This window comes from Eleutherodactylus coqui, chromosome 8 (assembly GCF_035609145.1).
Source record: "Eleutherodactylus coqui strain aEleCoq1 chromosome 8, aEleCoq1.hap1, whole genome shotgun sequence".
In the NCBI taxonomy this organism is placed as follows: Eukaryota; Metazoa; Chordata; class Amphibia; order Anura; family Eleutherodactylidae; genus Eleutherodactylus; species Eleutherodactylus coqui.
Genome location: NC_089844.1, coordinates 172,791,864 through 172,816,680, shown reverse-complemented (window position 1 = coordinate 172,816,680; position 24,817 = coordinate 172,791,864). Strand labels below are relative to the sequence as shown.

Sequence of the window (24,817 nt, the reverse complement as noted above, 5' to 3'; positions counted from 1 at the left end):
TACATACGATGCAATACAACACAAAGGAAGGCTCCATAGGGGACATAGGCTACCAAAAATCGCAAATCGCGGCTGTATAGAACATGTCACAATTTTTTTTTTGTCGCAATGTAGCAGCCTACAAAACAGCGCTAATGTGGAGGAACCCATAGGAAAGCAGGGGCTTCACAGACGTGTGTTTTGTATCTCCGTCGCATTGCGAGAAAATCGCATGATTTTGTAGCCCGTGTGAAAGTGGCCTTAATAGCAAAGTGACCTCTGGATTGAACTGCTTGCTGGGCTAAAGTATAACTGTGAGAGGAGGAAGGCATATTTCTGATTTGCAACAAGAAGAGTCTGCAGTATTCCCTCCGGGCGTAGAGCATCCGTTACAGCTCTTTTCTCCCTTTTCTCCTTTCGCTTTCATTTCAACCATTCTAACCCCACCCTGCAGACATTATATAACCGGCTTTGGGTCAGATTCTTTCACTTTTCTTTCTCCAGCCATCGCCGTGCTGCGCCAGGAGTCTCCGGTAATCGCTCTCATTATCTGTATACAATGTCTTGTTTCCTGTCAGCATTCTTCTATATAGACATGTAGCAGAGCTGATGTGAACCTGCAGTTCTATATAACACCACAGATACTACTTGGGGAATCATATCATAAGCAGAACTACATGACAAACTCAGCTCTACTACATCTGCATTTACTATATATAGAATTCCGGCTGCAGACGTCCCTCCTGGCAACACCTTTTTGGTTTTTGGACAGCGGGACTGACGTTATCTGTTGGGCGTGGGTAAATATGGGCAGAAATATGACAAGACCACAGATCACATGAAACCCCCCGCAGCAGAGGAGGGCTGCTTACACTATCTCTAACGCTGCGCGGGATCTCTTCTCTCACTGAGTTAAACTTTGCTTTGCTGAAGTCTAACAATGTGTAAGGTCATGTAGGGGTGGCTATAGTCATGTATAGACATATACATAGAGTTATGCTTTACAGCAATCTCATGGGTCATAGGCAAAACGGGCAGGAAGGTGGGCATTAACCTGTGTGGGAAAGTGTTGTGGGCATGCCCTGTTACTTGTGCAGGGATGGGAAGGAGGTGAGCTGTGACATCAGCTATTGTGAATAGTGGATGCTATGTTATCTATATATAGGGGTCACCTATTAAATTAATGGAGTACCGCTAGGAAAAAGTGATATGGAAAAGGACCTGGGGGTATTAGTGGATAGTAGACTAAACTGGAGTAACCAATGCCAGTCAGCTGCTGCAAAGGCAAATAAAGTCTTGGGGTGCATTAAAAGAGGTATAGGGGCGAAGGACGAGAACATTATCCTCCCATTATATAAGGCACTAGTCAGGCCTCACATGGAATACTGCGCACAGTTCTGGTCACCGGTGCTCAGGAAAGATGTTACAGTACTGGAGGGGGTTCAAAGAAGGGCAACTAAACTAATACATGAAATGAAGGGACTGGAATACCCAGAAAGGCTAACAAAACTGGGATTATTTACCCTAGAAAAAAAGAAGGTTAGGGGGCGATCAAATAACTATGTATAAGTACATGAGGGGACGATACAAGGATCTCTCCCAAGATCTGTTTATACCCAGGACTGCAACGGTAACAAGAGGGCATCCACTACATCTAGAAGAAAGCAGGATTCATCACCAACACAGAAGGGGGTTCTTTACTGTAAGAGCAGTTAGACTGTGGAACTCTCTGCCTGAGGATGTGGTGATGGCAAAATCCATAGAGGAGTTTAACAGGAGACTTGATGTCTTTCTGGAGGCGAAGGATATTATAGGTTATAAATCTTAGGTTAATTGTTAATTCGGGTATACAGGCAGGTAGGAACTATTAGGGGTTGATCCAGGGAACAGTCTGATTGCCATTAGGGAGTCGGGAAGGAAGGTTGTTTTCTGATGATACATTTCTAGGACTGTTTTGCCTTTACTTCTAAACTTTTTAGATTAATAGAGTTCTACAGACTTCTATGGGAAAGTGTTATGGGTATGCTCTGTAACCTGTGCATGGAGAGGTGGAAGGTGAGCTGTGACTATCTATTGATTTCTATGGGAGAGTGTTGTGGACATGCTATGTAAGGTGAGCAGAGGTCCCAATTTAGGTGGGACAGTTCCACTTTCTGCCAAGTCCCCAGCAGCATAGCCATTTATCCCGCTTTTGGGATATTCGGTCACAATTAAAATTGCTACCAGCCATGGTGCCGCAGCTTCCCTGCCGGTAATCACACTGCAGTGTTGTAACTAAGGTTGCACCAGGTAGGTAATCCACCGGCCTGGCCGGTATTTTTTCTGTGAGGCCGGTGCCAGTATTTTTTTTTTTAATAATAAGAAATTCCATGCAAGGAAAGAGTGTAATCCACGCTGGCTTGAAGAGTAAAATTGGTAATCTTCCTTTATTTAGTGAGATTGAAATTGCCAGGTGTACACATCTCTAACCAGACGCGTATCGGCTGCACAGAGCCTTCGTCAGTACTACATTTTAATATGACTAAGGCCGACTGCAGACGGGCGGGTCAGATCCGGTGGCGAGGATTCTCGCCGCAGGACCCGACCCGAGCGCCTACAGGGACCAGCGCGTACTCACCTGCTCCCCGCAGTTTCGGCTCTTTCATGTGCCAGCTGCCTGGCAGCCGGCGCATGCGGAGACCGGAGCCAGCGGCCGGGTGAGTGACGTTTCTGTGCGGGGCTCTGCGAGCTCCGTACAGAAATAGGACATGCCGTGGTTTGTTTGCCGTGCAAGATTTCGCGCAGCCAAACCGTGGCCGTCTGCATAGGATTGTGTTTGTTAACGCAATTCTATGCAGGCTTGGAGCGGCGGAAATCCCGCCGCGGGATTTCCGCCCATGTGCAGGCGCCCTAAGGCTGCCTGCACAAGAGCGTTCCGGATTACGCCAGCAGATTTTCACGCGCGGGAGACCTATGTATGGCACCTAAATGTGCTTGCAGATAGGTGCAGATGCGTGAAAAATCACGCGCGGATATATGCGGATGTGCTGCGGAAAAACCAGCAGCCACCCCATAAAGCAAACCAACCCCTAGAGAACTGCCCAATTCCTTGAAAAACAGCATAAAAACCAACACCCAGTCTCTATTTTGTCCATCTTGCTTGTGAGAGCAAGGCTGGTGGCTGGTGGCTGCAGGCTGGTGGCTGCTGGATGAGGTGACTGTGGGCAGTGGAGCAGCTGAAATTTGCCTGTGGAGCCTCCTACTACGCCTACTTCCTCTAATGTCATAGCAACCAGTGCCTTCATCCGCAGCTGCACAGCGGATGTACTGCGTGAAAAAACGCGTCCATTCACTTGTATTGGAGTCTCCACGCACAGAATCCGACCCAAATTAGGACATGCCGCGTTTTTTTTCTAGCACGTGAAAATCCGCAATGCAAATCCATCCGTCTGGGGACAACTGCGGATCCCCATAGAAGTATATTGGCTGCGGTCAGGGGCGGACAATGTGCTTAAAATACCGCGGCAGAAATTCCGCTCATGTGCAGGCACCCTAAATAAAGGAGGATTACAAATTTTACTCAGCAAGCAAGCGTGGATTATACTCTTTCCTTGCATGGAATTTCTTATTGCTAAAGCCCAGGACCGGGGGCAGGTGAACTCGCTTGAGCAAGCAGTGGATCGTGAAACATACATGAAGTGAGCAAGCTAACATCACAGTACACCATATTCAAGTATTTTTTTTTACCGGCCCTATTACAGGCCGGTATTTTTAGAGCCTGCACTGCCCCCTAGTGCCAGTTAACTCTCCTCCGACAGGGGAAACACAGACTTGCAGAACTGACAGCTTCCAGGGCCTCCGATGATGTCATGTCATGTGATACCCTGTGTGAGAGTAGTCAGGGATCACATGACCACAGGGGCTAAGTAAATATAGGACTGGGTGGTAGTACTGGTATAGGGGAGTGATAATACTACTGGGGTACAGTGAGGGTTTGTTAGGCAGGTACGGATATAAGAGTGGGAGTCCCTAAAAACCACCCACACCTCTGACCCTACCTATTTGCCTCCCGGTAAGCTTCCTCCTAACATTACCCCCCCCCCCCCCTTTTATGGGGGACCTCTGGAACCCCGACCATCGGAGCAGGAAACCTCCTATGAAAAGAGCGTACAAGACGAGGAGCATGAACTTCTCTGGCAGGAACCCAAGAATGTTCCTCCAGACCACCGCAAGAATGAATTCCTTCAAAATTGTCTTGTGGAACACCTTATGGACTCTCCAAGTTTTGGGCAAATCTAACTTATAGGCCATTGGGTTGATGACCCAAGTAGTAGCAAATGGTCCCACAAGGCATGAACTTAGAGGAAGGTACTTTGAGGTTCTTGGTAGACAAGTACATCAATTGACCCACGGAAAAAGGCTGAGAAATAGTACACCTCTTTCTGCTACGATCTTGCATGTCATTACATGCCTTTTCGATATTAATACGCACATTATTCCAAATCTCTTGAAATTCCTGAATACAATCCTCTACCGCCAGAATGTTTGACTCAAGAGAATTGAAAACTGAGAATCGAGGATGCAGACCGAAATTACAGAAAAACGGAGTCTTCTTAGTAGCAGATTTTACATGATTGTTAATGGTGAATTCTGCCAATGCCAAGAATCCTGCCCCACGACTGGGGTTGTCACCCACAAACAACCCAAGGTATTGGAGAAGTTCCTGATTCGTCCGTTCAGTCTGCCCATTAGATTCAGGATGGAAGTCGGAGGAGAATGATAACTCAATACTAGAGATGAGCGAACGTACTCATTAAGGGCGATTTCGCAATCGAGCATCGCTATTTTCTCTACTCAATACCCATCCTCTTACAAAAAGTTTGCCAAAATCGAGCTACAAATTGGACACCACGGTCAGAAACAATGTTGGTGGGAATGCCGTGTAATCGAACAATCTTCTTAGTGAAAACGGTGGCCAACTCAGAGGCAGTAGGTAGTTTTTTAAGAAGAACAAAGTGAGCCATCTTAGTAAACCTGTTGACTACAACTAGAATGACAGAGTTACTTAACGATTCTGGTAAGTCCATGATAAAATCCATAGAATGGTGCGACCACGCTTTGTTTGATATCGGTAGGATAAGGCAGAAGCGGACCCTCCGTACATCTGCGAATGGCATTCCCTCAGGCGCAAACTGAACAGGCCCTAACAAACCTCTTAACATCCCGCAACATTTGTGGCCACCAATAAAGACGCAAACATAAATTCAGGGTTCCTCAAATGGCTGGGTGCCCTGCTAATCTTGACAAATGCACTTCTTCCAAAACCCCTAATCTCAAGGTTCTGGGAAAGAATAACCTCCCTTCCGGAAGACCTTCCGGTACTGTCTGTTGTTCAACTTGAAGTTGAGTTGCCAAGCTAGAGGATAGAGTTGCCACTACCCTGCCTGGTTGTAAAATATTTACCGGTTGGCATTACACAGAGTCTGGTGCCTCAAAACTCCGCGACTGGGCATCCACCTTGACATTCTTAGTACCCAGAATGTACGTAACCATAAAGTTAAATCGAGAAAAGAAAAGTGTCCATCTGGCTTGTCGGGCATTAAGGTGTTTAGCCGTTTCCAAGTAAATAAAACTTTTATGATCTGTAAGTACTGTAATTGTATGCCGGGCATCCTCAAGAAAATGTCACCACTCGTCAAAGGCCCATTTTATCGCCAATAACTCCCTATTGCCAATATAATAATTTCGCTCAGCTGCGTTGAATTTCTTAGAGAAGAAAGCACAAGGCTGCAAGCCAGAGCCTCCTTGGAATTCCTGCAACAAAACTGCACCCACACCATGCTCTGAAGCATTAACCTCAACTGCAAATGGACGATCAAAATTAGGTTGAGCAAGAACTAGCGCTGAAGAAAAGGCCTTCTTCAACTGAGTAAAGGCTTGGACTGCCTCTACCAAGCGCTAAAGTCCGCCCCTTTTTTAGCCATGTCATTTAATGGTTTGGCTATAGTAGAAAAATTCCTTATGAATTTACGATAAAAGTTCGCAACCCCTAAGAACCATTGTAAGGCTTTCAAGTTGGTAGGTTGCGCCCATTCAGAAATAGCCTTGACCATGTCAGAATCCGTTAGAATGTTAGTAGGAGTAATTACATACCCTAAAAAGGAAATCTTTTGAACCCCAAAAATACACTTCTCAAACTTGGCAAATAAGTTCTGAGTGTGAAGAATTCTGAGATAACACAATATGTAGGTGTTTAACATGTGTTTCCCAGTCGGGGGGAAAAAATCAGTATATCATCAAGATGGACCCACAAATGTCATGAAAGATAGAATTCATGAAACCCTGAAAAACAGCAGGAGCATTACACAAGCCAAAAGGCATGACCAAACACTCAAAATGACCTAAGGGAGTATTAAACGCAGTTTTCCACTCATCACCTTTTTTTATACAAATTAGGGTTACTATTATTACTGAGGCGGGTATAGAGAAGTACTAATACTTCTGGGGTACTGTGAGGGTCACTATTATTGCTGGCGCTGGTATAGAGTAGCACTAATTCTACTGGAGCTACTGTGGAGGTCACTATTATTGCTGGGGCTTGTATAGGGCAGCAATATTACTATTGGTATATTGCGAGGTCACTATTATTGCTGGGACTGATATAAGGGAGCATTAGTACTACTGGGGCTACTGCGCTAATACTATTGGGGTACTGTGGGGGTCACTATTATGACTGGGGCTGGTATAGAAAAGCAATAATACTATTGGGGTTACTGTGGGGGTCATTATTATTGCTAAGGCTAGTACAGGGGAATACTAATACTACGGAAGCCACTGTGGGGGTCACTATTATTGCTGGGGCTGTTATAGGGGGGCAGTAACGCTATTGGGGTATTATGGGGTCACCAACATTGCTGGGGCTGGTATAGGGGAGTGAAAATACTATTGGGGTACTGTGGGGGTCACTATTATTGCTGGGACTGGTATGGGGGAGCACTAATACTATTGGGGTACTATTGCTGTAGCTGGTATAGGAGAGCACTAATACTACTGAGGCCACTGTGAGGGTCACTATTATTGCTATGGCTGCTACAGGGGAGCAATAATACTATTGGGGTACTATGGGGGGTCACTATTATGGCTGAGGCTGGTATAGGGGAGCATTAATGCTACTGGGGCTGCTGTGGGGGCACTATTATTGCTGTGGCCGCTATAGTGGAGTGCGCATACTACTGGGGTACAGTGAGGGTCCCTATTATTGCTAGGGCTTGTATAGAGGAGCACTAATTCTACCGAGTCCACTGTGGTGGTCACCATAATTGCTGGGGTTGGTATAGGGGAGCAAAAATACTATTGGGGTACTGTGGGGGTTACTATTATGGCTGAGACTGGTATAGGGGAGCATTAATCCTACTGGGGCTGCTGTTGAGGTCATTATTATGGCTAAGTCTGCTATAGGGGAGTGTTACTACTACTGTGGGGGTCACTAGTATTGCTGGGGCCGGAATAAGGGAGTGTTAACTGTACTGGGGCTATGTGGAGGTCACTATTATTGCTGGGGCTGGTATAGCGGAGCGAAAATACTATTGGGGTACTGTGGGGGGTCACTATTATGGCTGGAACTGGAATAGGGGAGTACTAATTGTACTGCGGCTACTGTGGAGGTCACTATTATTGCTAGTGTTGGTATAGAGGAGTGCTAATCCTACCGGGTCTACTGTGGGGGTCACTGTTATTGCTTCGACTGATATAGGGGAGCGATAATACTATTGGGGTACGGTGGGGGACACTAATAATGCTGGGACTGGTATGGGGGAGCGATAACACTATTGTGGTACTGTGAAGGTCACCATTAATGCTGAGGCTGGTATAGGGGGCGCTAATACTATTGGAGTACAATGAGGGTCACTTTTATTGCTGGGGCTGGTATAGAGGAGTGCTAATACTTCTGGAGTACTGTGGGTGTCACTATTATTGCTGGGGCTGTTATAGGGGAGCGCTAATACTACTGAGGCCACTATGAGGGTTACTATTATTGCTAGGGCTGGTATAGGGTAGCACTAATTCTACTGGAGCTACTGTGGAGGTCACTATTATTGCTGGGGTTTGTATAGGGCAGCAATATTACTATTGAGGCTACTGTGGGGGTCACTATTATTGCTGAGGCTGGTATTGGGGAGCACTAATACTACTGGTGTACTGCGGAGGTCACTATTATTGCTGGGGCTGATATAAGCAAGCACTAATACTACTGAGGCCCCTGTGAGGGTCACTATTAATCTTGGGGCTGGTAGACGGGGTGCTAATACTGTTGGGGAACTGTTGAGGTCACTATTATGGCTGGGGCTGGTATATGGGAGCGATAATTCTACTAGGGCTACTGTGGGGGGTCACTATTATTGCTGGGGCTGTTATAGGGGACACTATTACTACAGAGGCAACTCTGCATGTGGCAGCGTAGCTCAAGCTGACTTAGGAAATGTTTACACATGGTAAAAGGTCTAATCCAACTGTACATTATTCACCAAGCCTACCTTACTCCCAACCGATTACACAAAATGCGTAGCACCACCTCAGACTCATGCCAGAGATGCCGCCAACCAAAGGCGGACTTTTGGCACCTGATCTGGGAATGTCACTTTGTGAAGGAGTTTTGGTCAAAGGTGACAAACCTCGTGAACTCACTTCTACGGCCCCCACTATCCATAGAACTAGACCCCAAGGTGGCGCTGTTCAGCTTGCTGGAAGAGGAAGTGTGGCCACATCATATCCGCGTTTTTCTCGAAAAGACACTATTCCTAGCTCGTAAGGAAATAGCCATGAAATGGATGGCAACAGAGCCCCCCTCGGTCCCACAATGGGTCCAGTCCGTAAATACAGTAACCTCATATGAAAAAATTATATACCAAAAAAGAGGATGCCCGACCAAATTCCAAAAAGTATGGGGAGCCTGGCTAGAATCTCACTCTACCCTGACCATCGATTAAAACATTAACTTACTCCACGCTAATCACTCCCCCCCCCCCTTTTTTTTTTCCCACTCCTTAATACCCCCCCCCCCCCCCCCCATTGACAAGCGCCTGGAAGTTCCTCAACCCCGAATCCCCTAACCCCAAAAGGGAATAGGAGGAGCAGAGCCTGATGTTATTTTATTGTTCCCTTTTTCTTTTCTTTTATAAAGTTAAAAGTTTAATGTTACAACATATGAACAAACAGTTTGAGAGACACAGCAACCAAGTTGATGTTAAACCAATGTATGTAACTATTTCTGTTTTATATCACCATGTGCAAGGCAAAGTTTACCTTACTGTGTATTTCGCAAACTACATATTACCAATAAATAAAACGAATTTTAAAAAAATTCTGCATCTAAACATACAATCAAAATCTGTACCATTGGTTCAGATTTTGACTGAAAATCAGTTGCATCTCCACAGCTGATTTCACACTGTGCAGCGCTTCTCCTCACCTCTTCTGACGGCTATTCGCAGTCAGTGCTCCCCGCCTTCCGGCTCCCTGCAGCCTGGTCAAGTGATGCTGGTCAGTTGAGGCCACTAGAGGCCACTGGAGACCGGAAGCTGGGGAGCGCTAACAGTGAATAGTACAATCCATGTATAGGTGTCACTTCCTGTCATTGTAGTTCTGTCTGTAAAGATAATGAGATAACAGGTGAGAAGTTCTCTCTACAGATCAGGAAGTATCAGGCTATTGTTAGTGTTAGTGTCATTGTGAGATCTGTAGGATTTTAGGATTATTTTAAAATATACATAGCGATTACAAGAAATAAAAAAATTACCAAAAATTCAGGAAAAAAAACATTTAATCTCTTTTAATAGACAACGTCACTGTCAGATGACACATCCATTTTAAAGTTAAAACTATGCAGCAATACCGATAATCAAAAGAAAGGATATTGGCCAAAATGATAAAAAATAAAGTCTAAATAAAGAGGATCTGTAATTATGAAGTTATCAACATTTAAGTTGTTCTGTACAAAATCTTTAGAAAAGTGACCTGAAGATTACCTCCCCAAATAACCTTTGACCTTGGGGGATAATCATATCTCCGATGAGGCGGCCCTGAGCTCTGAGGCACAAGATACTAGTCCTGGTAAGCGGCAGATCTACAAAAAATTTACAAAAACTAGCCACAGTGAAAATAATACAATTCATCATTTCTGTGTTTAAATCTTTGTTTACTGCATCCTCTGCAGCCATGATGAACAGCCCAGTGTGTCTGATTGAGAACACGAAGGAAGGAAAACTAGCTGTAAATGAGGAAGCCATAAAGATCCTTACGACAATCAAGCAGCCGGTGGTGGTGGTGTCCATAGTTGGCTTGTACCGAACAGGAAAGTCCTACCTGATGAACAAGTTAGCTGGAGCTAAGAAAGGTGCAATATAAAATTGGATGAAGTGTTATCATATATACGTTTACACTGTCACTTCAACCAGAAGTCCTTCCTCTCCTATAGATAAAGAGTTGATGTTTTTGTGTTTGTCAGAAAATAACATTGATTTTCAGTATGCAATATCCATAGGTTTTAACCTGGGCTACAACGTCCAAGCTGAGACCAAAGGCATCTGGATGTGGTGTGTTCCTCATCCTACTAAACCAAACCACACGCTGGTTCTGCTGGACACGGAAGGTCTTGGGGACGTGGAGAAGGTGATGTAGACATATGAGGCTTCATGTTCAGTTCTTGGCTACCAGAGTATTCCACACGAACAAGGAGACTCAACCAGGACCTTCTAAAGGATTTGAAGATTGGTGGTTCACATCTTGACTGGTCTCATCACTTTTGGCCCTTTGCATGCATCTAGTGTTAGATTTTTCCTAAATCTTCTGAAACGTACTGTAAGAAAAAAGTGGAATTGATGAACCCCTTAGTGACCAGCCTATTTTGTATCTTAAAGACCAAGGGATTTTCATTGTCACATTGTAAGAGCCATAACTCATTGACATAGATGTATGAGGGCTTTCTTTTTTTGGAATGAGTTGTATATTTTAATGGCCCCACTCATGTTGTAAAGCATTTATTATTTTAGTCGGGCAGATGGGAAAAATAGCCAGAAATTCTACCACGAAAACATTGAGTTTTGTTTTCATGGTGCTTTACTATTCCGTAAAAATAATATGATAACTTTGGTATCTGGAGCAGCACGATTACCTGACACCAAGTTTATAAAGATTTTTTTTACATTTTTGACTACTATAACACAAAACATGTCTTCAAATTAAACTTTGTTCAACTTTTTATAATTTTCTTTGGGCCTCCAAGGGGATGTGATTGTTCAAGCGTTAGGATAATACACTGCATTACTTATATAGTGCATTCTACTATGACTATGACATCAGCCTATTAGACTCTGTAAGTCGTGGGGCCTAATAGGCTAAGTTACATGGCAGACATGGACACCTTTGTCAGGCTTCCAACTGTACCTTACAATGCACTGCAGGTTGCTGATGGGAGACATAAAAGAGCCCCGTCTCCTTGCCATCTACTTATATGCTGCAGTTGCTATTGATTGTGGTATGTAAGTGTTTAAACTGCCAGGAACTGAGGCTGTTAGAGCAGAAGCCTGGCTGTCAGTAGTCAGCCAAGCACCGGCTTAAAAAAATGTATGTGCAGATTTAAATCCCATTACTGACCACCATAAAAAGTTGTATTGGTCACAAAGAATGTATAGTTCTAAAATAAGCAAGTTTTTTCTTTGGTTGTATGGGAGGTTAAAAGTCAAAGGAAGATCAGTTTTGGTAATCCATGAGTCAGTCAGAAGGAACATAATTTATCAAAGACCATGAGAATCCATAAAACATTTTTTCTTTTGCAGGGGGACAAGAAAAATGACATCTGGATCTTCTCCCTCGCCGTCCTCCTGAGTAGTGCCCTGGTGTATAATAGTAAGGGCACGATTGACCAAGATGCTGTAGACAAGTTGAAGTATCCTTCTAAGACATTACGTTAACGTTTACATACTTTTCAGTTATCATTGTATCACAATGAACATTATACTATTGATGGAGATCTAGAGCATTTGGCTCCTTATCTACGGTGAACAGATTTGTGGGGGATATTGCAGAACTAATCAAGGTGAAATCTCAGGACAATGAAGATGAGGAGGCAGATTTCTCTAAGCATTTTCCTGTTTTCATCTGGGCTGTGAGAGACTTCCATTTGAAGCTTAATGTTGATGGGAAAGAGATTTCGGAAGATGACTACCTGGAGAACGCTCTAAAGCTGAGAGAGCGTAAGTATGGAGAAGACACTGAGAGGTCCACATGAGATGAAGTTGAACGAGTAGAAACATGTCCTACAAGTAGCATAGGGGGAGGTAGGGAGGGGGTGATAATGGAAAGTGATGTTATCACTATTACAAATTTATTTTCTTCACACCAGGGGAAAAAACAAGCAAAGATACAGAGTATAATGGATTGCGACAACGTCTCCGAATGTTCTTCCCCGAACGCAAGTGCTTTGTGTTTGACCAACCATCTCCGAAAAAAGAGGATCTCCAGAACATGGACAACATTTCTGATAGTGAACTGAAGCGTGAATTTGTGGAGCAGACAAAGAGGTTCTGTGATTATGTCTTCTGCAAAGCGGAAGTGAAAAAAGTGATTGGCGTCACTGCAGTTACAGGAATCCGTGAGTCGATTCAACACTCAAGAGATAAGACTACTATCTTCAACTGAAAATACCTATGACTCTCACCTGACAGTAGTCTGCTATCCTCACCTGAGAGGAAGCTACTATCCTCATCTGAGAGATGACTACTGTCTCCACCTGAGAGTAGTTTTACTAACCCTAGAGTACCTATAATCCACACCTAAGTTATAGTAGTTGAGACAGTTAAATCTAGTGTAAGGTTTTCTAGTTTCTCCAACATTTTTCAATAATAAACTTTGTGAAGTTGTGGCCCCTTCTATGAAGGACACTTTATCTCTTTTTTTGCTATCAACACCTGAGAGTGGACAACAGTCCCCACCTGAGAGTGGACAACAGTCCCCACCTGAGAGTGGACAACAGTCCCCACCTGAGAGTGGGCAACAGTCCCCACCTAAGAGTGGGCAACAGTCCTCACCTGGGAGTGGGCAACAGTCCTCACCTGAGAGTGGGCAACAGTCCTCACCTGAAAGTGGACAACAGTCCCCACCTGAGAGTGGGAAACAGTCCCCACCTAAGAGTGGGAAACAGTCCCCACCTAAGAGCAGGCAACAGTCCTCACCTGGGAGTGGACTACAGTCCCCACCTGAGAGTGGGCAACAGTCCCCACCTAAGAGTGGGCAACAGTCCTCACCTGGGAGTGGGCAACAGTCCCCACCTGAGAGTGGGCAACAGTCCCCACCTAAGAGTGGGCAACAGTCCTCACCTGGATGTGGACAACAGTCCTCACCTAAGAGTGGGCAACAGTCCTCACCTGAGAGTAGACAACAGTCCTCACCTGAGAGTAGACAACAGTCCTCACCTGAGAGTGGACAACAGTCCTCACCTGAGAGTGGACAACAGTCCTAATCTGAGTGTGGACAACAGTGCCCACCTGAGAGTGGACAACAGTCCCCACCGGGAGTGGACAACAGTCCCCACCTGCAAGTGAACAACAGTCCCCAACTGAGAGTGGACAACAGTCCCCACCTGGGAGTGGACAACACCATGTCAAATTATACTTTTATCCCTAGAGTACCTATGATCCCCATGTGAGTTATGACAGATGTGGCAGTTACATCCAGCATAACACTGTCCAGTTTTTACAGCATTTTTCAAAAAGTGCCACTCTCTATGAAGGACATTTCATTAATTCACACATTGCGTTTTTTGCTTTCAGAACTCGGTGAATTGGCAAAAATGTACACAAACGCTATAATGACGTCCAATATGGCCTGCATGGAGGACATTGCCCATTCACTGTCTGACATGGAAAACAAAGCGGCTGTCCAGGAGGCTGCACAACATTACGAGACTATGATGAACAAACGTGTCATCCTCCCCACCGACACTCTGAACCAGTTCCTGCAGTTCAGCACCCAATGTGAGGATGAAGCTCGTCAGATATTCCTGAAAAGGTCTTTTAAAGACATCGACCAGAAATTCATGAAAAACTATATGGTGAGTCCAACATTCAAACACGTACTAACCTTATTCAGAGGACGTTCTATTCTCCTCCATGACACACAACATATTTTATGTCTCACTGCTTGAGCGTCAGGAATCATGAGAAATTTGCATAAAAAATAAAGTAAGGGAAGCTTTGAGGAAGCAGGAAGTAGAACATGGACATCGACTAAAACTAGAAATCAAATACATCTCTCCAAATATGACTACACTTGCTTAGCTTAAGAAACTTGTGTTAGGGAGAGGATAGAGAATGATGCTTCAAGCACATTTCCCCCATAAAATAACAATCACTTTGTAACTAGCTAATATACCCGACTTAATTTGTTACAGATGTTTACCTGTTGTTTGCATGAAAAATGTTATGAAGTTGTGGTTCCTTTAGAGGAACCGAGGAATAAAATATTTATAGGAGCGTTAGATTCTCCTCATTTTGCATGTACCGATGTCCCTCTGCAGAATGTGCCACCCTCACACTCTCCTCACTTTTTACTCCCCTTTTTATTCAAATTTGCCACCAGACTGGAGGTTGTAGCACCTTCTTCATCTTAAAGGTATGCTTCATCCCTGTAGTCCATGGCCACTTTCTTATGTACTTTACAGTATATGCACAGTTAGATTCTCCAGTATATACACACAGTATATTTGTAAGCGTCAATGTATTCCAGTAACACTTTCAGGTAATTTGTTTATTACCCCCCAGCAAGCTGGGTACTCATTTTACTGACCTGGAAGGATGGAAGGCCGAGTCAAGCTTGAGCCAGCTTCCTGAACCATGCAGTCATGAGTGAGAGACGCATCCTTCAGGTCATGAGTGAGAGCTTAGGACTGCATTCTGCTGCCTTAAGGACATCGAGAGGTTAGAGAATTAGATTATGTACATTACATAAGCCATTACTTACTTTTGCACTTAGAATTGAATAATCAAGCTGTGACCACTTAATTTTCCTATTTAGGACCTAAAGAATGGTCGTGACAAATTTCAAGTTCGTATGACACCGGGAAGTTAGAGAATTAGATTAGGTACATTACATTGGGGGGTCACTTACTTTTGCACTTAGAATTAAATAATCAAGATGTGACCCCTTAACTTTTCCTATTTAGGACCTAAAGAATAGTTATGCCAAATATCAAGTTTGTACGACACCGGGAAGTTAGAGAATTAGTGGTGAGTTAGTCAGTCCGTGAGTAAGTGAGCCAGTCAGACAGTGAGGGCACTATGACCTAATTTAATACTATCCCATTGTGGCACAAAGGAGACACTATTACCTTACAGGGCTTCCTTTTGGAAGCACAATCTATATATATATATATATATATATATATATATATATATATATATATATATATATATGTATATATATATATGTATATATATATATATACATATATATATATATATATATATATATATATATATATATATATATAGATTGTGCTTCCAAAAGGAAGCCCTGTAAGGTAATAGTGTCTCCTTTGTGCCACAATGGGATAGTATTAAATTAGGTCATAGTGCCCACTTCCAAGTCTGACTACAGTTACTTGCTCTATCCACTGCTTCAACCCCTTGGTGCTACATCTTTAGGTGTAACTATGTCTTTCAAATCAGAAACCCCAGTCTCCAACACAGTAGTGCACTGTCATAGATTTTGTACATTCACTCAAAACAAGCTGAAGTTGGACTGTAAAGCATCTGTCTTTTCTGTAAGCATGGGCGGACACTCCATTATTGCCTTGATAATGTCCATAATAGTCAGGCTAGTTGTTGGAGACGCAGCTAGGGTAGCTACTCTACAGGAGACCCATGAGACTCGGTAGAGACACTAGTTTGAGGATCCGCCATAGGGCTGTTCTGTGCAAACTGCTGTAGCTTATTAGTAAGTTTAGTCTGCTTGATGGAGGCCATGCACATGGAAGAGGCCCACAAAAAAACAGGAAGAAGCGGAGATATTATAGTATTATAGGGGAGTCCTCAGATAAAGAGTTCGGCCTTCACTATATTATAAAACACTTGTATATACCACACCATGGTGAGCCACAGGGTCTATAGTGGCCACCTGGTGACAGCAGTAGGAACAGACAACTAGATGGCAGCCATTGTGAAGATATAGTATGAATGCCGGAAGACTTGAAATGGTTAATAAATGAGAAGTTTCTTGCTGTGTATTAATAAAATTACTGCCACAATTTGATTATGGTAGAGAAGATAGTGCAAGTTGTAGAGTTGTTGGCTTTCTACCAAACTTCAATGTAAATAGAATGAGGACCAGTGGAGACAAGAAGAGTCCTCGTCCATGGATGAAGACTCCCTCTGGCAGTGTTTACGGCTGTTGGATACTTCTCTCCCACTGTGGCAAATCCAAGGTGGTGCCCATTATTAGGCCTCTGCTCCTCCACATGACTAAAGCCCACAGAGAACCGTGACCACATCACAGATGCCCGAAGCAGCAAGCTGGGACCCGACAGATGACATGGACTGCTGATGGAGAGCTCCAGGCCACTGTTCACCTCTGCACAGTGTCACAACTGGAGGGGAAGCAGGCAAAGTCGAGGATCTGGCACTCAAGTAGGCAGCAACTGATCAGGGACATCCTCACACTTCATTCCACATAAAGAGCCTCCTGAAGCAGCTCTCTAAAGGGCCAGAAGAGAGAAGAGGTCGTTGGTAATGGAAATAGCTGAAGATTAGGGCTAGATGGTGATGAATTAAGCCCGATTTTAACAGAGCAAAAGTCCCCCACGTTTTCTCTCTTTAGAGCATAAACCACTCCCCCGTGCTACATCTTGAGGTGCATCTTCATGAATTTTCCTGCTCTCCAACTCTGTCTTCTCCTTTTCGATCTTTTGAGTACTAAAGAGGAGGATTCATGTAGATTGACTCATATTTGCTGCATGGCACGTGGAGGGGGGAAGCATCGGATATAGGAAGTAGTGCAGTTCAAAATCCAGGAGATTTCCAATTCTTCCAGTAGTCCAGGAGGTCAACCATTTTTTCCAGGAACTTCCCATATGTTCCAGGTAGTTGGCAGCTATGAGTATGACCCACATCTTCTGAAAGAGCCACATATAAAATGTAGTCCAGCCCTAACTTGACCAGAAATATCCTCAATGCTCTATTGTCAAGGGACATGGGTCCGGGTTTGGGAAGAACTGCCCGCAACCCCTGACCCTACCTACTTGCCCCCCTGGGGTAAAACCCCAGGGCGACAGTCCCTACACTCCTCTAAGGATGCGGGGCAGGAGTCAGGTTACAAACACCGAAACAAACAACACAAAGGCTGGTCAAGAAATCCAGGTCAGCAACAGGAGGGTACGCAGTACAAGGGGTCGGGCAAAGTCAAGGTCAGGATACACGCAGTAGTCAAATCGGGAAGTCAGTCAAAGCAAGGAATGCGAGTGCTGCAGAAGAACAAACAAACACTGGGCAATGCTGGAAGGAAACAGACACTTTTAAATGCTGTCAGAACTCCCGTCCCAGCAGCTGATTGGAGCTGGGAGCCTGACAGCAGTAGGGCCCAATCAAGGAGATGCTGCCCCCAGCCCTGCTAAACAGACAGATGCAGAGGAAGCAGGCCTGGTAGTCATGGTAACGGGGACGCAGCACGGGACGGCACCCGCTGCGTCCCTAGCAACCCGGCAGTGACCAGACTTACGGCGGCCAGGTGAGATCACCAGAACCCGGGCTCCCCTGCGCCGCACTCCTGCAGCCCAAGTGGTAGGAATGGCCGTACGGGAACAGAGGACCTGAGAGTCCTGACATCTATATATTAAGCTACGTTAGGAGCTTATCTCTAAAGACCAGTAAATAATAGAAGTCTACGTGTTTCTTCCTTTAGGAACTGGTGCAAGAGAAAAAGAATGAGTTCAGCAAAAAAAATGAGGCAATGTCCCAGGAAAAGTGTGAAGGTCTGATTAAGAACCTTTCTGTGGAGCACGAGGAAGCTTTAGCTCAAGGATCGTACAGCATTCGTGGCGGCTATGAAAGATTCAAGCAAGATTTAAAAGCAATAGAGGACAAGTATAACATTGCACCTGGGAAAGGCGTTCAGGTGAGTAGAAGAGATTACGGTTAGGATCTTGTACACATAGGCTGAGTATTCATCATTTATCCAACTATTGCTATATTTTGAACATGTTTAATTGTTTAGGCTGACATGGTGCTTCAGAAATACCAGGCATCTAAGGGAAGTATAGGAATCAACATTCTGAAAAGTGATGAAGCCTTGACTAAGAAAGACAAGGAGATGGAAGGTGAGGGAACGTTAACATTTATTGGTCCCATGTTGTGTTGTAGTAATGCCGGCTAGACACAAGACAACAGAACTGGACTTCACCTATTGCAGTCACCTTTCCTGGGTACTAATGGTGTCTCCAAGTAGAACATGGACGGAACTTAGAGTAGGTGTGAATTATGTAACAACAGGACAGTCAAATGAGCAAATATATGAAGGCTGTATCAACACTAGTAGGTAATCCAAAAATAGGAACAATGATAGAAACAGAATGGTGATGGTAATCAGATGATGGCACAAACTGATGATGGTTTTAAGATAATGGAGCAGATGGTTGATAAAAAGAGAAGTAAAAACCTGGCAGTACATAGTCCTAACTGTAGCTATCCCTAAATCTTCTGCTGATTTATCCCATGACCCGGGAAGGGCAGACCCACCTATGCTGTAGCCCACTTCCCAATAACGACACAACAACTTTCTTTGGATGAATTGGCCACAGCAGCCAGTTTATTACTAACAATAAACAACATTAAAATTATAATTACCCAGGAACAATTACGGGGGGAGGGTCCTTGGAGCCACAAAATCTGGTGCAACTATACCACTCTGAAAATACTTCGCCCCACAGCCGGACTACAGGCTCAAGGGCAACAATAACCGCCCATTGGGTGGCTAACACTCCCATTACTTAAACCGGAGGGAGTCTACTGCCCCCTCCACCAACCAAGTAACCGCACCAGATAGCAACCAATATACTAAGGAGGGAGTCTAAACAGGTGAGCACTTTGCCCTCCCAACTCCCCCCCCCACAATTTCCAACGACTCCAAGGACCCCCCACCCGCCAATGCAAGCACGGCTTACTCTCTATCCCCTCCTGAATTCCAACCGCCCAGATATCGATCCCGATATCATTAAGGTGAATACCGTCTCCAGCCCAATAGTTGCCTTCCCCTTTCTCCAAATCAATATGTCTGACACTGACTCCTCCATTCCTTGCCACAAACGCTGAAACATGTCTATTAAGCTTCACCCTTGCCCTATTGATTCCTACTAAGGAACGGGCACCCCTCCAACTCTTCCTTGGGATAATCTCTGACCATACCACTACCATGTGAGGAAACAGACCACGTAAACGCAAAAAATCGTACTGAATGTCACAACGCAATTCTCGCGCCGGACAATTCCCCAAGTCGTTCCCTCCCACATGTAAAACCAAAATATCTGGACTCCTGTCCATTCTGGCTTAAGAGTCCACCTGCCGCAGCACCTGACCCCATTTCATTCCCCTCTCTCCTAACCAACGCACTACGACCGCTTCCTTGCTAAACCCCAACTGCCTCCCCATAGGCCGAACCTTTGCCCTCTCCGCAGCCCAATAAACGTACGAATGGCCCATCAGCCAGACCAACACTGGATCTCTGAGACCTGCAAATGGAATAAAACCACAAATAATTTCCACAAATCACCCGACCAACAGCCAAAATAACTTTTTTTTTTTTTTTTTAAATTATATATACATAATCCTCGCATTCACTACCACTTACACCTGATCCGGACGAACATATAACTGAAACCTTCTCGACTCCCATCTCCCAATCCTCTTCACAACCTCTCCAGATAACCCCAACTGTGTCGCTTCCGTTGCAGCCCCTATCCGAAAAGAATGTGATGAATATCCTCCTCCCACTAAACCCAAAGCCGCCACGATTCCCTTTAACACCGCAGTAAACTGATAGTACGACAAGAAGGCCCCATTTCTATGACATAAAAATGGTCCCCCAGCCCCTTGCCGCAACTCTGCATATTCCTCAAAGCAACGTACTGGACACATCAATGCACCCGTCACCTGCGCCAAACACACTTCTTTACCTTTACCAGCTTGATCGGTTTTTGACCGTCGCACCCAAATATGCAACACTCTGTCTACTACATTTACATCCCCAAATTCTAAACCCCCTTTCACTAACTTACTGGGTGACACCAATTCACTCAACCTGAATGCCCCAAAAAATGCCAAAGAAAATGCACAGCGAAACAACCGCACTTCGTAAACATCGGAACAAAAACTTCCCAACTCTGCCCCCATCCTCTCGAACAACTCAAAAGTAATGGGACCCTCCTATCCTTCTCCCGCCTACCCCTCCGGAACTCTTTGAATGCCTGCCGCACCAAAAAGACTTTTGTCAAATCCCGCATCCCCCTAAACTTGAAACCGAAAGCTAACCCTGCCATAAATCTATTTACTCTCGCCACTGACCACCGCATAATAGCTACGTTACCCAACCAAGCCAATAGCGCATTAACCTGCTCTTCCTCTGACAATACCTCCCCCAACGTCCCCAACCAACACTGCCAATCCTCCCAAACTGCCAGATAAGATGTCCATGTGACCTGCGTCAACGACCCGGCAATCAGCTGCTCCGCTGCACGTCGACCACACTCCATAGTTCTGGTGGACAACGCAGACGCTCCCGTTCCACTTCCGGCGCCAACTCCCGAAAACGATCCCACTGAAAACGAGAAAGGGAATTTGCTATATTGTTGTCCACCCCCGGAACATGGACCGCAACCACCCACGCGTTCAACGACAAACAAAGCAAAACTAACTGGCGTAATAAATCAACTACTGGCGGCGACCGAGCTGACATGCTATTAATCACTTGTACTACTCCCAGGTTGTCACAGTGAAAACGAACCTTCTTGTTCCTGAACCATTCCCCCCAAACCGACACCGCTACCACAATTGGAAACAGCTCCAGTAGTACCCAACTTTTTACCGCCCCATATCGCTGCCACTCCTCCGGCCATTCACCGGCACACCATTGCCCCTGAAAAAATGCCCCAAAACCGAGCGCCCCTGCCGCATCCGTGAATAACTCGCAGTCAAAATTATCCACTGCCTGTTCAATAAACAACGACCTCCCATTGTATTTTACCAAAAAAGAAGACCAAACCGCCAAATCTGCGCGAATCTCTGCTGAGATCTGCACGAAGTGATGACCGGCCTTCACTCCCGCCGTTGCTCCCGCCATTTTTCTGCAAAACACACGCCCCATTGGCATAATCCGACACGCGAAATTTAACTTCCCGAGCAACGACTGTAACGTTTTTAAGGTAACCTTTTTAGCTCGAGACACCGTCTGCACGTCTAACCGCAGTGAATTCAATTTATCCTCTGGCAGGCGACATTCCATCCTTTCAGTATCAATCGTGATACCAAGAAAATTCAAACTCGTAACCGGACCCTCAGTCTTTTCTGGCGCCAGCGGAACACCAAATTTTTTAGCCACCCACTGCACCGTAGACAAAAGGGCACTGCACACACCTGAACCCGCCGGACCAACACACAAAAATCGTCAAAGTAATGCAAAATGGATTGCAAACCGGACACGTCCTTAACAACCCACTCCAGGAATGAACTGAATGCCTCAAAAAGAGCGCACGAAATCGAGCACCCCATTGGCAGGCATTGGTCCACAAAAAATTTCCCCTCCCAAACACACCCCAATAAGTGAACACTATCGGGATGAACCGGGAGCAACCGGAACGCTGATTCAACATCTGTCTTTGCCAGCAGGGCCCCTCTACCGCATCTCTGCACCCATCTCGTGGCTGCGTCAAAAGACGTGTAAACTACCGAATAGAGTTCAGGAGCTATCCCGTCATTCACTGACTCGCCTTTTGGAAAAGACAGATGATGAATCAATCGAAACTTTCCTTGTTCCTTCTTAGGAACCACCCCCAATGGAGAGATTACTAAATTGGGAATCGGGGGAGACAAAAACGGCCCCGCCATGCGTCCCAACAGCACCTCCTTCTCTAACTTATCTCTAACAACCGATGGAAATTGTAACGCTGAACGCAAATTTTTGCGACGCGGAGGGCACCCGATGCATAGGCGCTGGAATTTTAAAACCTTCAGTAAAACCCTGCAACAACAACCAGCCCTTTTCTACATCAGGATACCTATTTAGAAAGGGGGCCATCTCGTGAACCTTCACCGGCGTCCTCCCTTTTCCCATCTGTCCCGCCGGTCTTACCCTTTCCGCGTTCAAAACATTTAGCGGCACCATGGGACGTCCCGCTACACACGGAGCAATTGTGTTTAAAACGGCAACTTGCTCCAAATTTACACTGGCCCTCATTATATTGCCAGCAGAATCCCGCCTTTCGCACTCCTGATGTCCCGCCACTCGCGGCAGAGCTTCCTCCACTGCTTGCGCCGGATGGACCGGCGCTCTCAGGAAAGGACTGCCCATACCGCGTTGGAGACATCACCCTGAGCCACAAGCCAATATCCTTGTGATCCCACCGGATATTAGGGCGCACCGCTTTGCGCTGACGAAATTGTTCGTCGTAGCGCAACCACGCCTCGCCTGACCACCGTACGTCCTATATGCCTCTCCGATAGAGTTCATATAGCAGAAAAGGGCCGAACAATTTTCGGGCGCCTTCTCTCCAATGACCCCGGCTAAAATAGCAAACGCCTGCAACCAATTTGCAAACGTTTGCGGAATAAGCCTCAACCGCTTCTTCTCTTCCTCCTCTTTTTTTGAGTCCGTTCGCTTACCTTTCTCTAGATTAAATTTCTCCAGAGGTAGCAATGAAAAGATCTCGACGTATTCGTCTTTCCAGATCTTTTCACGCACCTCTTTTTTCAAATGGGCCCCCAGCGGACCCTCGAAGCAGACATAAACTTCCCCTTTGGCCCTGTCATCTAACCTGACTGCTTCCCCATCCTGCTCCGTCTGCACTACCACTGTAACCCCCCCGACGCAGACCTACAGATGTACCCGGGCCGTCCCCCACACCCGACGCACTTCCGCTCCTTACCGGAACCCAAGCCGACACCGGAGTTGGGGTTAATAAACCCGAACCTCTGTCCCTGTCACAAAGCTACAACAACTCACGTACCGTCCCTAACAACTCCCTCAATTCACCCCCAAATTCACCACCTCCAACAACACTCACACCCCCCCTTTCGTCCACAGCACCACAATCACGGGGGGGGGAGAGGGAGAGAGAGATCTCCCCTCCATTCCTCCCCACCGCTCCCCGCTCCCTGCCCCCCGCCGGCAGCCGAATCTTTGCTCCCGAGGGGGCAGGTACTCGCTAAGGGCAATGCTCGATCAAGCAATTGCCCTTAGCGAGTATGCTAGCTCATCTTTAAATATAATGTGTGCAACACAATTTTTGTAACAGATAGGCTTATAATAGCTTTTGTGCGCTGAATTCATATGTGATATCCGTTTTCTTCTGCCACATAAAGTTTTCCGGTCATGGGGAATAATGTAATTCATTTGCTGTTCTACTTTATTTTTCGGAAATACGCCTACACAATTAATCTATGTCACTATGTTACAGTTGGCTTTCCATTAACTTTGCTTAATAATAAGAATAACAAAAGTGATTGTGCAACTATTTTGCAATTGCTATTATACACCGCCCGCGGACTGAACACTATAAGGGTAGGTTAGGGTAACATATAGGGTATGTTTCCACATGGTGGAAACGCTGGGAATCATACACCAGTAAATTGTAATTAAGGAAAAGTGTTTTTACAGGTCATTGGTTAGACTGGGACTATTTAATAACAGTATGGCTGAGTGGCGCGGATGTCTGAACAACCAAGACAATTTTTGCTATGTCTGCGGACAGTTCACAACAAAGACACAGCAGAGGAGAATTACATCCTTGGTAAAGTAAGCCTATCACAAGTATTTCAGATTAAAGCTTGGTGACCAAGATAAGAAGTGTCATGTAACACTCATCTCACACATCGACTGAAAGGGAAGAATATAACACCATTCTGATGGTATGGCGAGAACCAGGAGACCACCATACTGACTGTTATTTCTGCATGACCAATACCAAAGGTTTCTCCAGTAAACAGAAAGATAACATCCAGATATACCTACTGTAATAAGACCTGTGCCTCATGATGCCAGATTACCTCTTCTTGATCCAATGGGAGGGTTACTATTGGCCTCTGGCTGGGCAGCATCACTATTACTATTTGGGCCAATATATAGGACATTGTTGATACTGCGGTCACTATGGGGGTCACTTACTACTGTGGCCACTATGGGGGTCACGATTACTACTCAGGCCATTGTGGGGGTCACTATTACTACTGAGGCCATTGCGGGGGTAACTATTACTACTGCGGGAACTATGGGGGTCACTATTACTACTGAGGCCACAGTGTGGGTTACTATTACTACTATGCGATATGTATTTGCACGACCAAAAATCATTTACAACCACGTTTTTCACCTGCTCTGACGTGTTTTTAAGTGCACAAATACACTGCATATTTGCACATGCAAAAAAGAACATAGACAGGCTCATTGAAATGGTGTGCAAATAAACAAGTTTCCTGCGTACTCACTGCGTATTTGTGCCCGCCCATTCAATTCAACGGCTTATTGCAGTGTGTAATACGCCCCAACAAGATCATGCTGCGTATTTGTTCATGCGATTGTACATTTGGCGAAAAAATACGCCCATGTG

The 24,817-nt window shown here is 45.3% G+C and overlaps 1 protein-coding gene across 2 annotated transcripts in view; it reads left to right on the top strand.

Annotated features, from left to right (window-relative positions):
* The first annotated feature begins 405 nt into the window (after positions 1–405).
* Positions 406–24,817, top strand: part of LOC136577196 (guanylate-binding protein 1-like) — a 29,991-nt gene continuing 5,579 nt past the window's right edge. Inside the window, exons 1-9 of one of the 2 annotated variants that reach the window (XM_066576995.1) lie at positions 406–512; positions 10,172–10,351; positions 10,499–10,626; positions 11,793–11,902; positions 12,022–12,209; positions 12,359–12,607; positions 13,785–14,065; positions 17,908–18,120; positions 18,220–18,322. In XM_066576995.1, the coding sequence (XP_066433092.1) occupies positions 10,174–10,351; positions 10,499–10,626; positions 11,793–11,902; positions 12,022–12,209; positions 12,359–12,607; positions 13,785–14,065; positions 17,908–18,120; positions 18,220–18,322 (1,450 nt within the window). In that variant the 5' untranslated portion in view covers positions 406–512; positions 10,172–10,173. Of the gene's footprint in view, positions 513–9,936; positions 10,069–10,171; positions 10,352–10,498; positions 10,627–11,792; positions 11,903–12,021; positions 12,210–12,358; positions 12,608–13,784; positions 14,066–17,907; positions 18,121–18,219; positions 18,323–24,817 lie in introns of those variants that run through there. The other variant, XM_066576996.1, reaches the window with a different exon arrangement.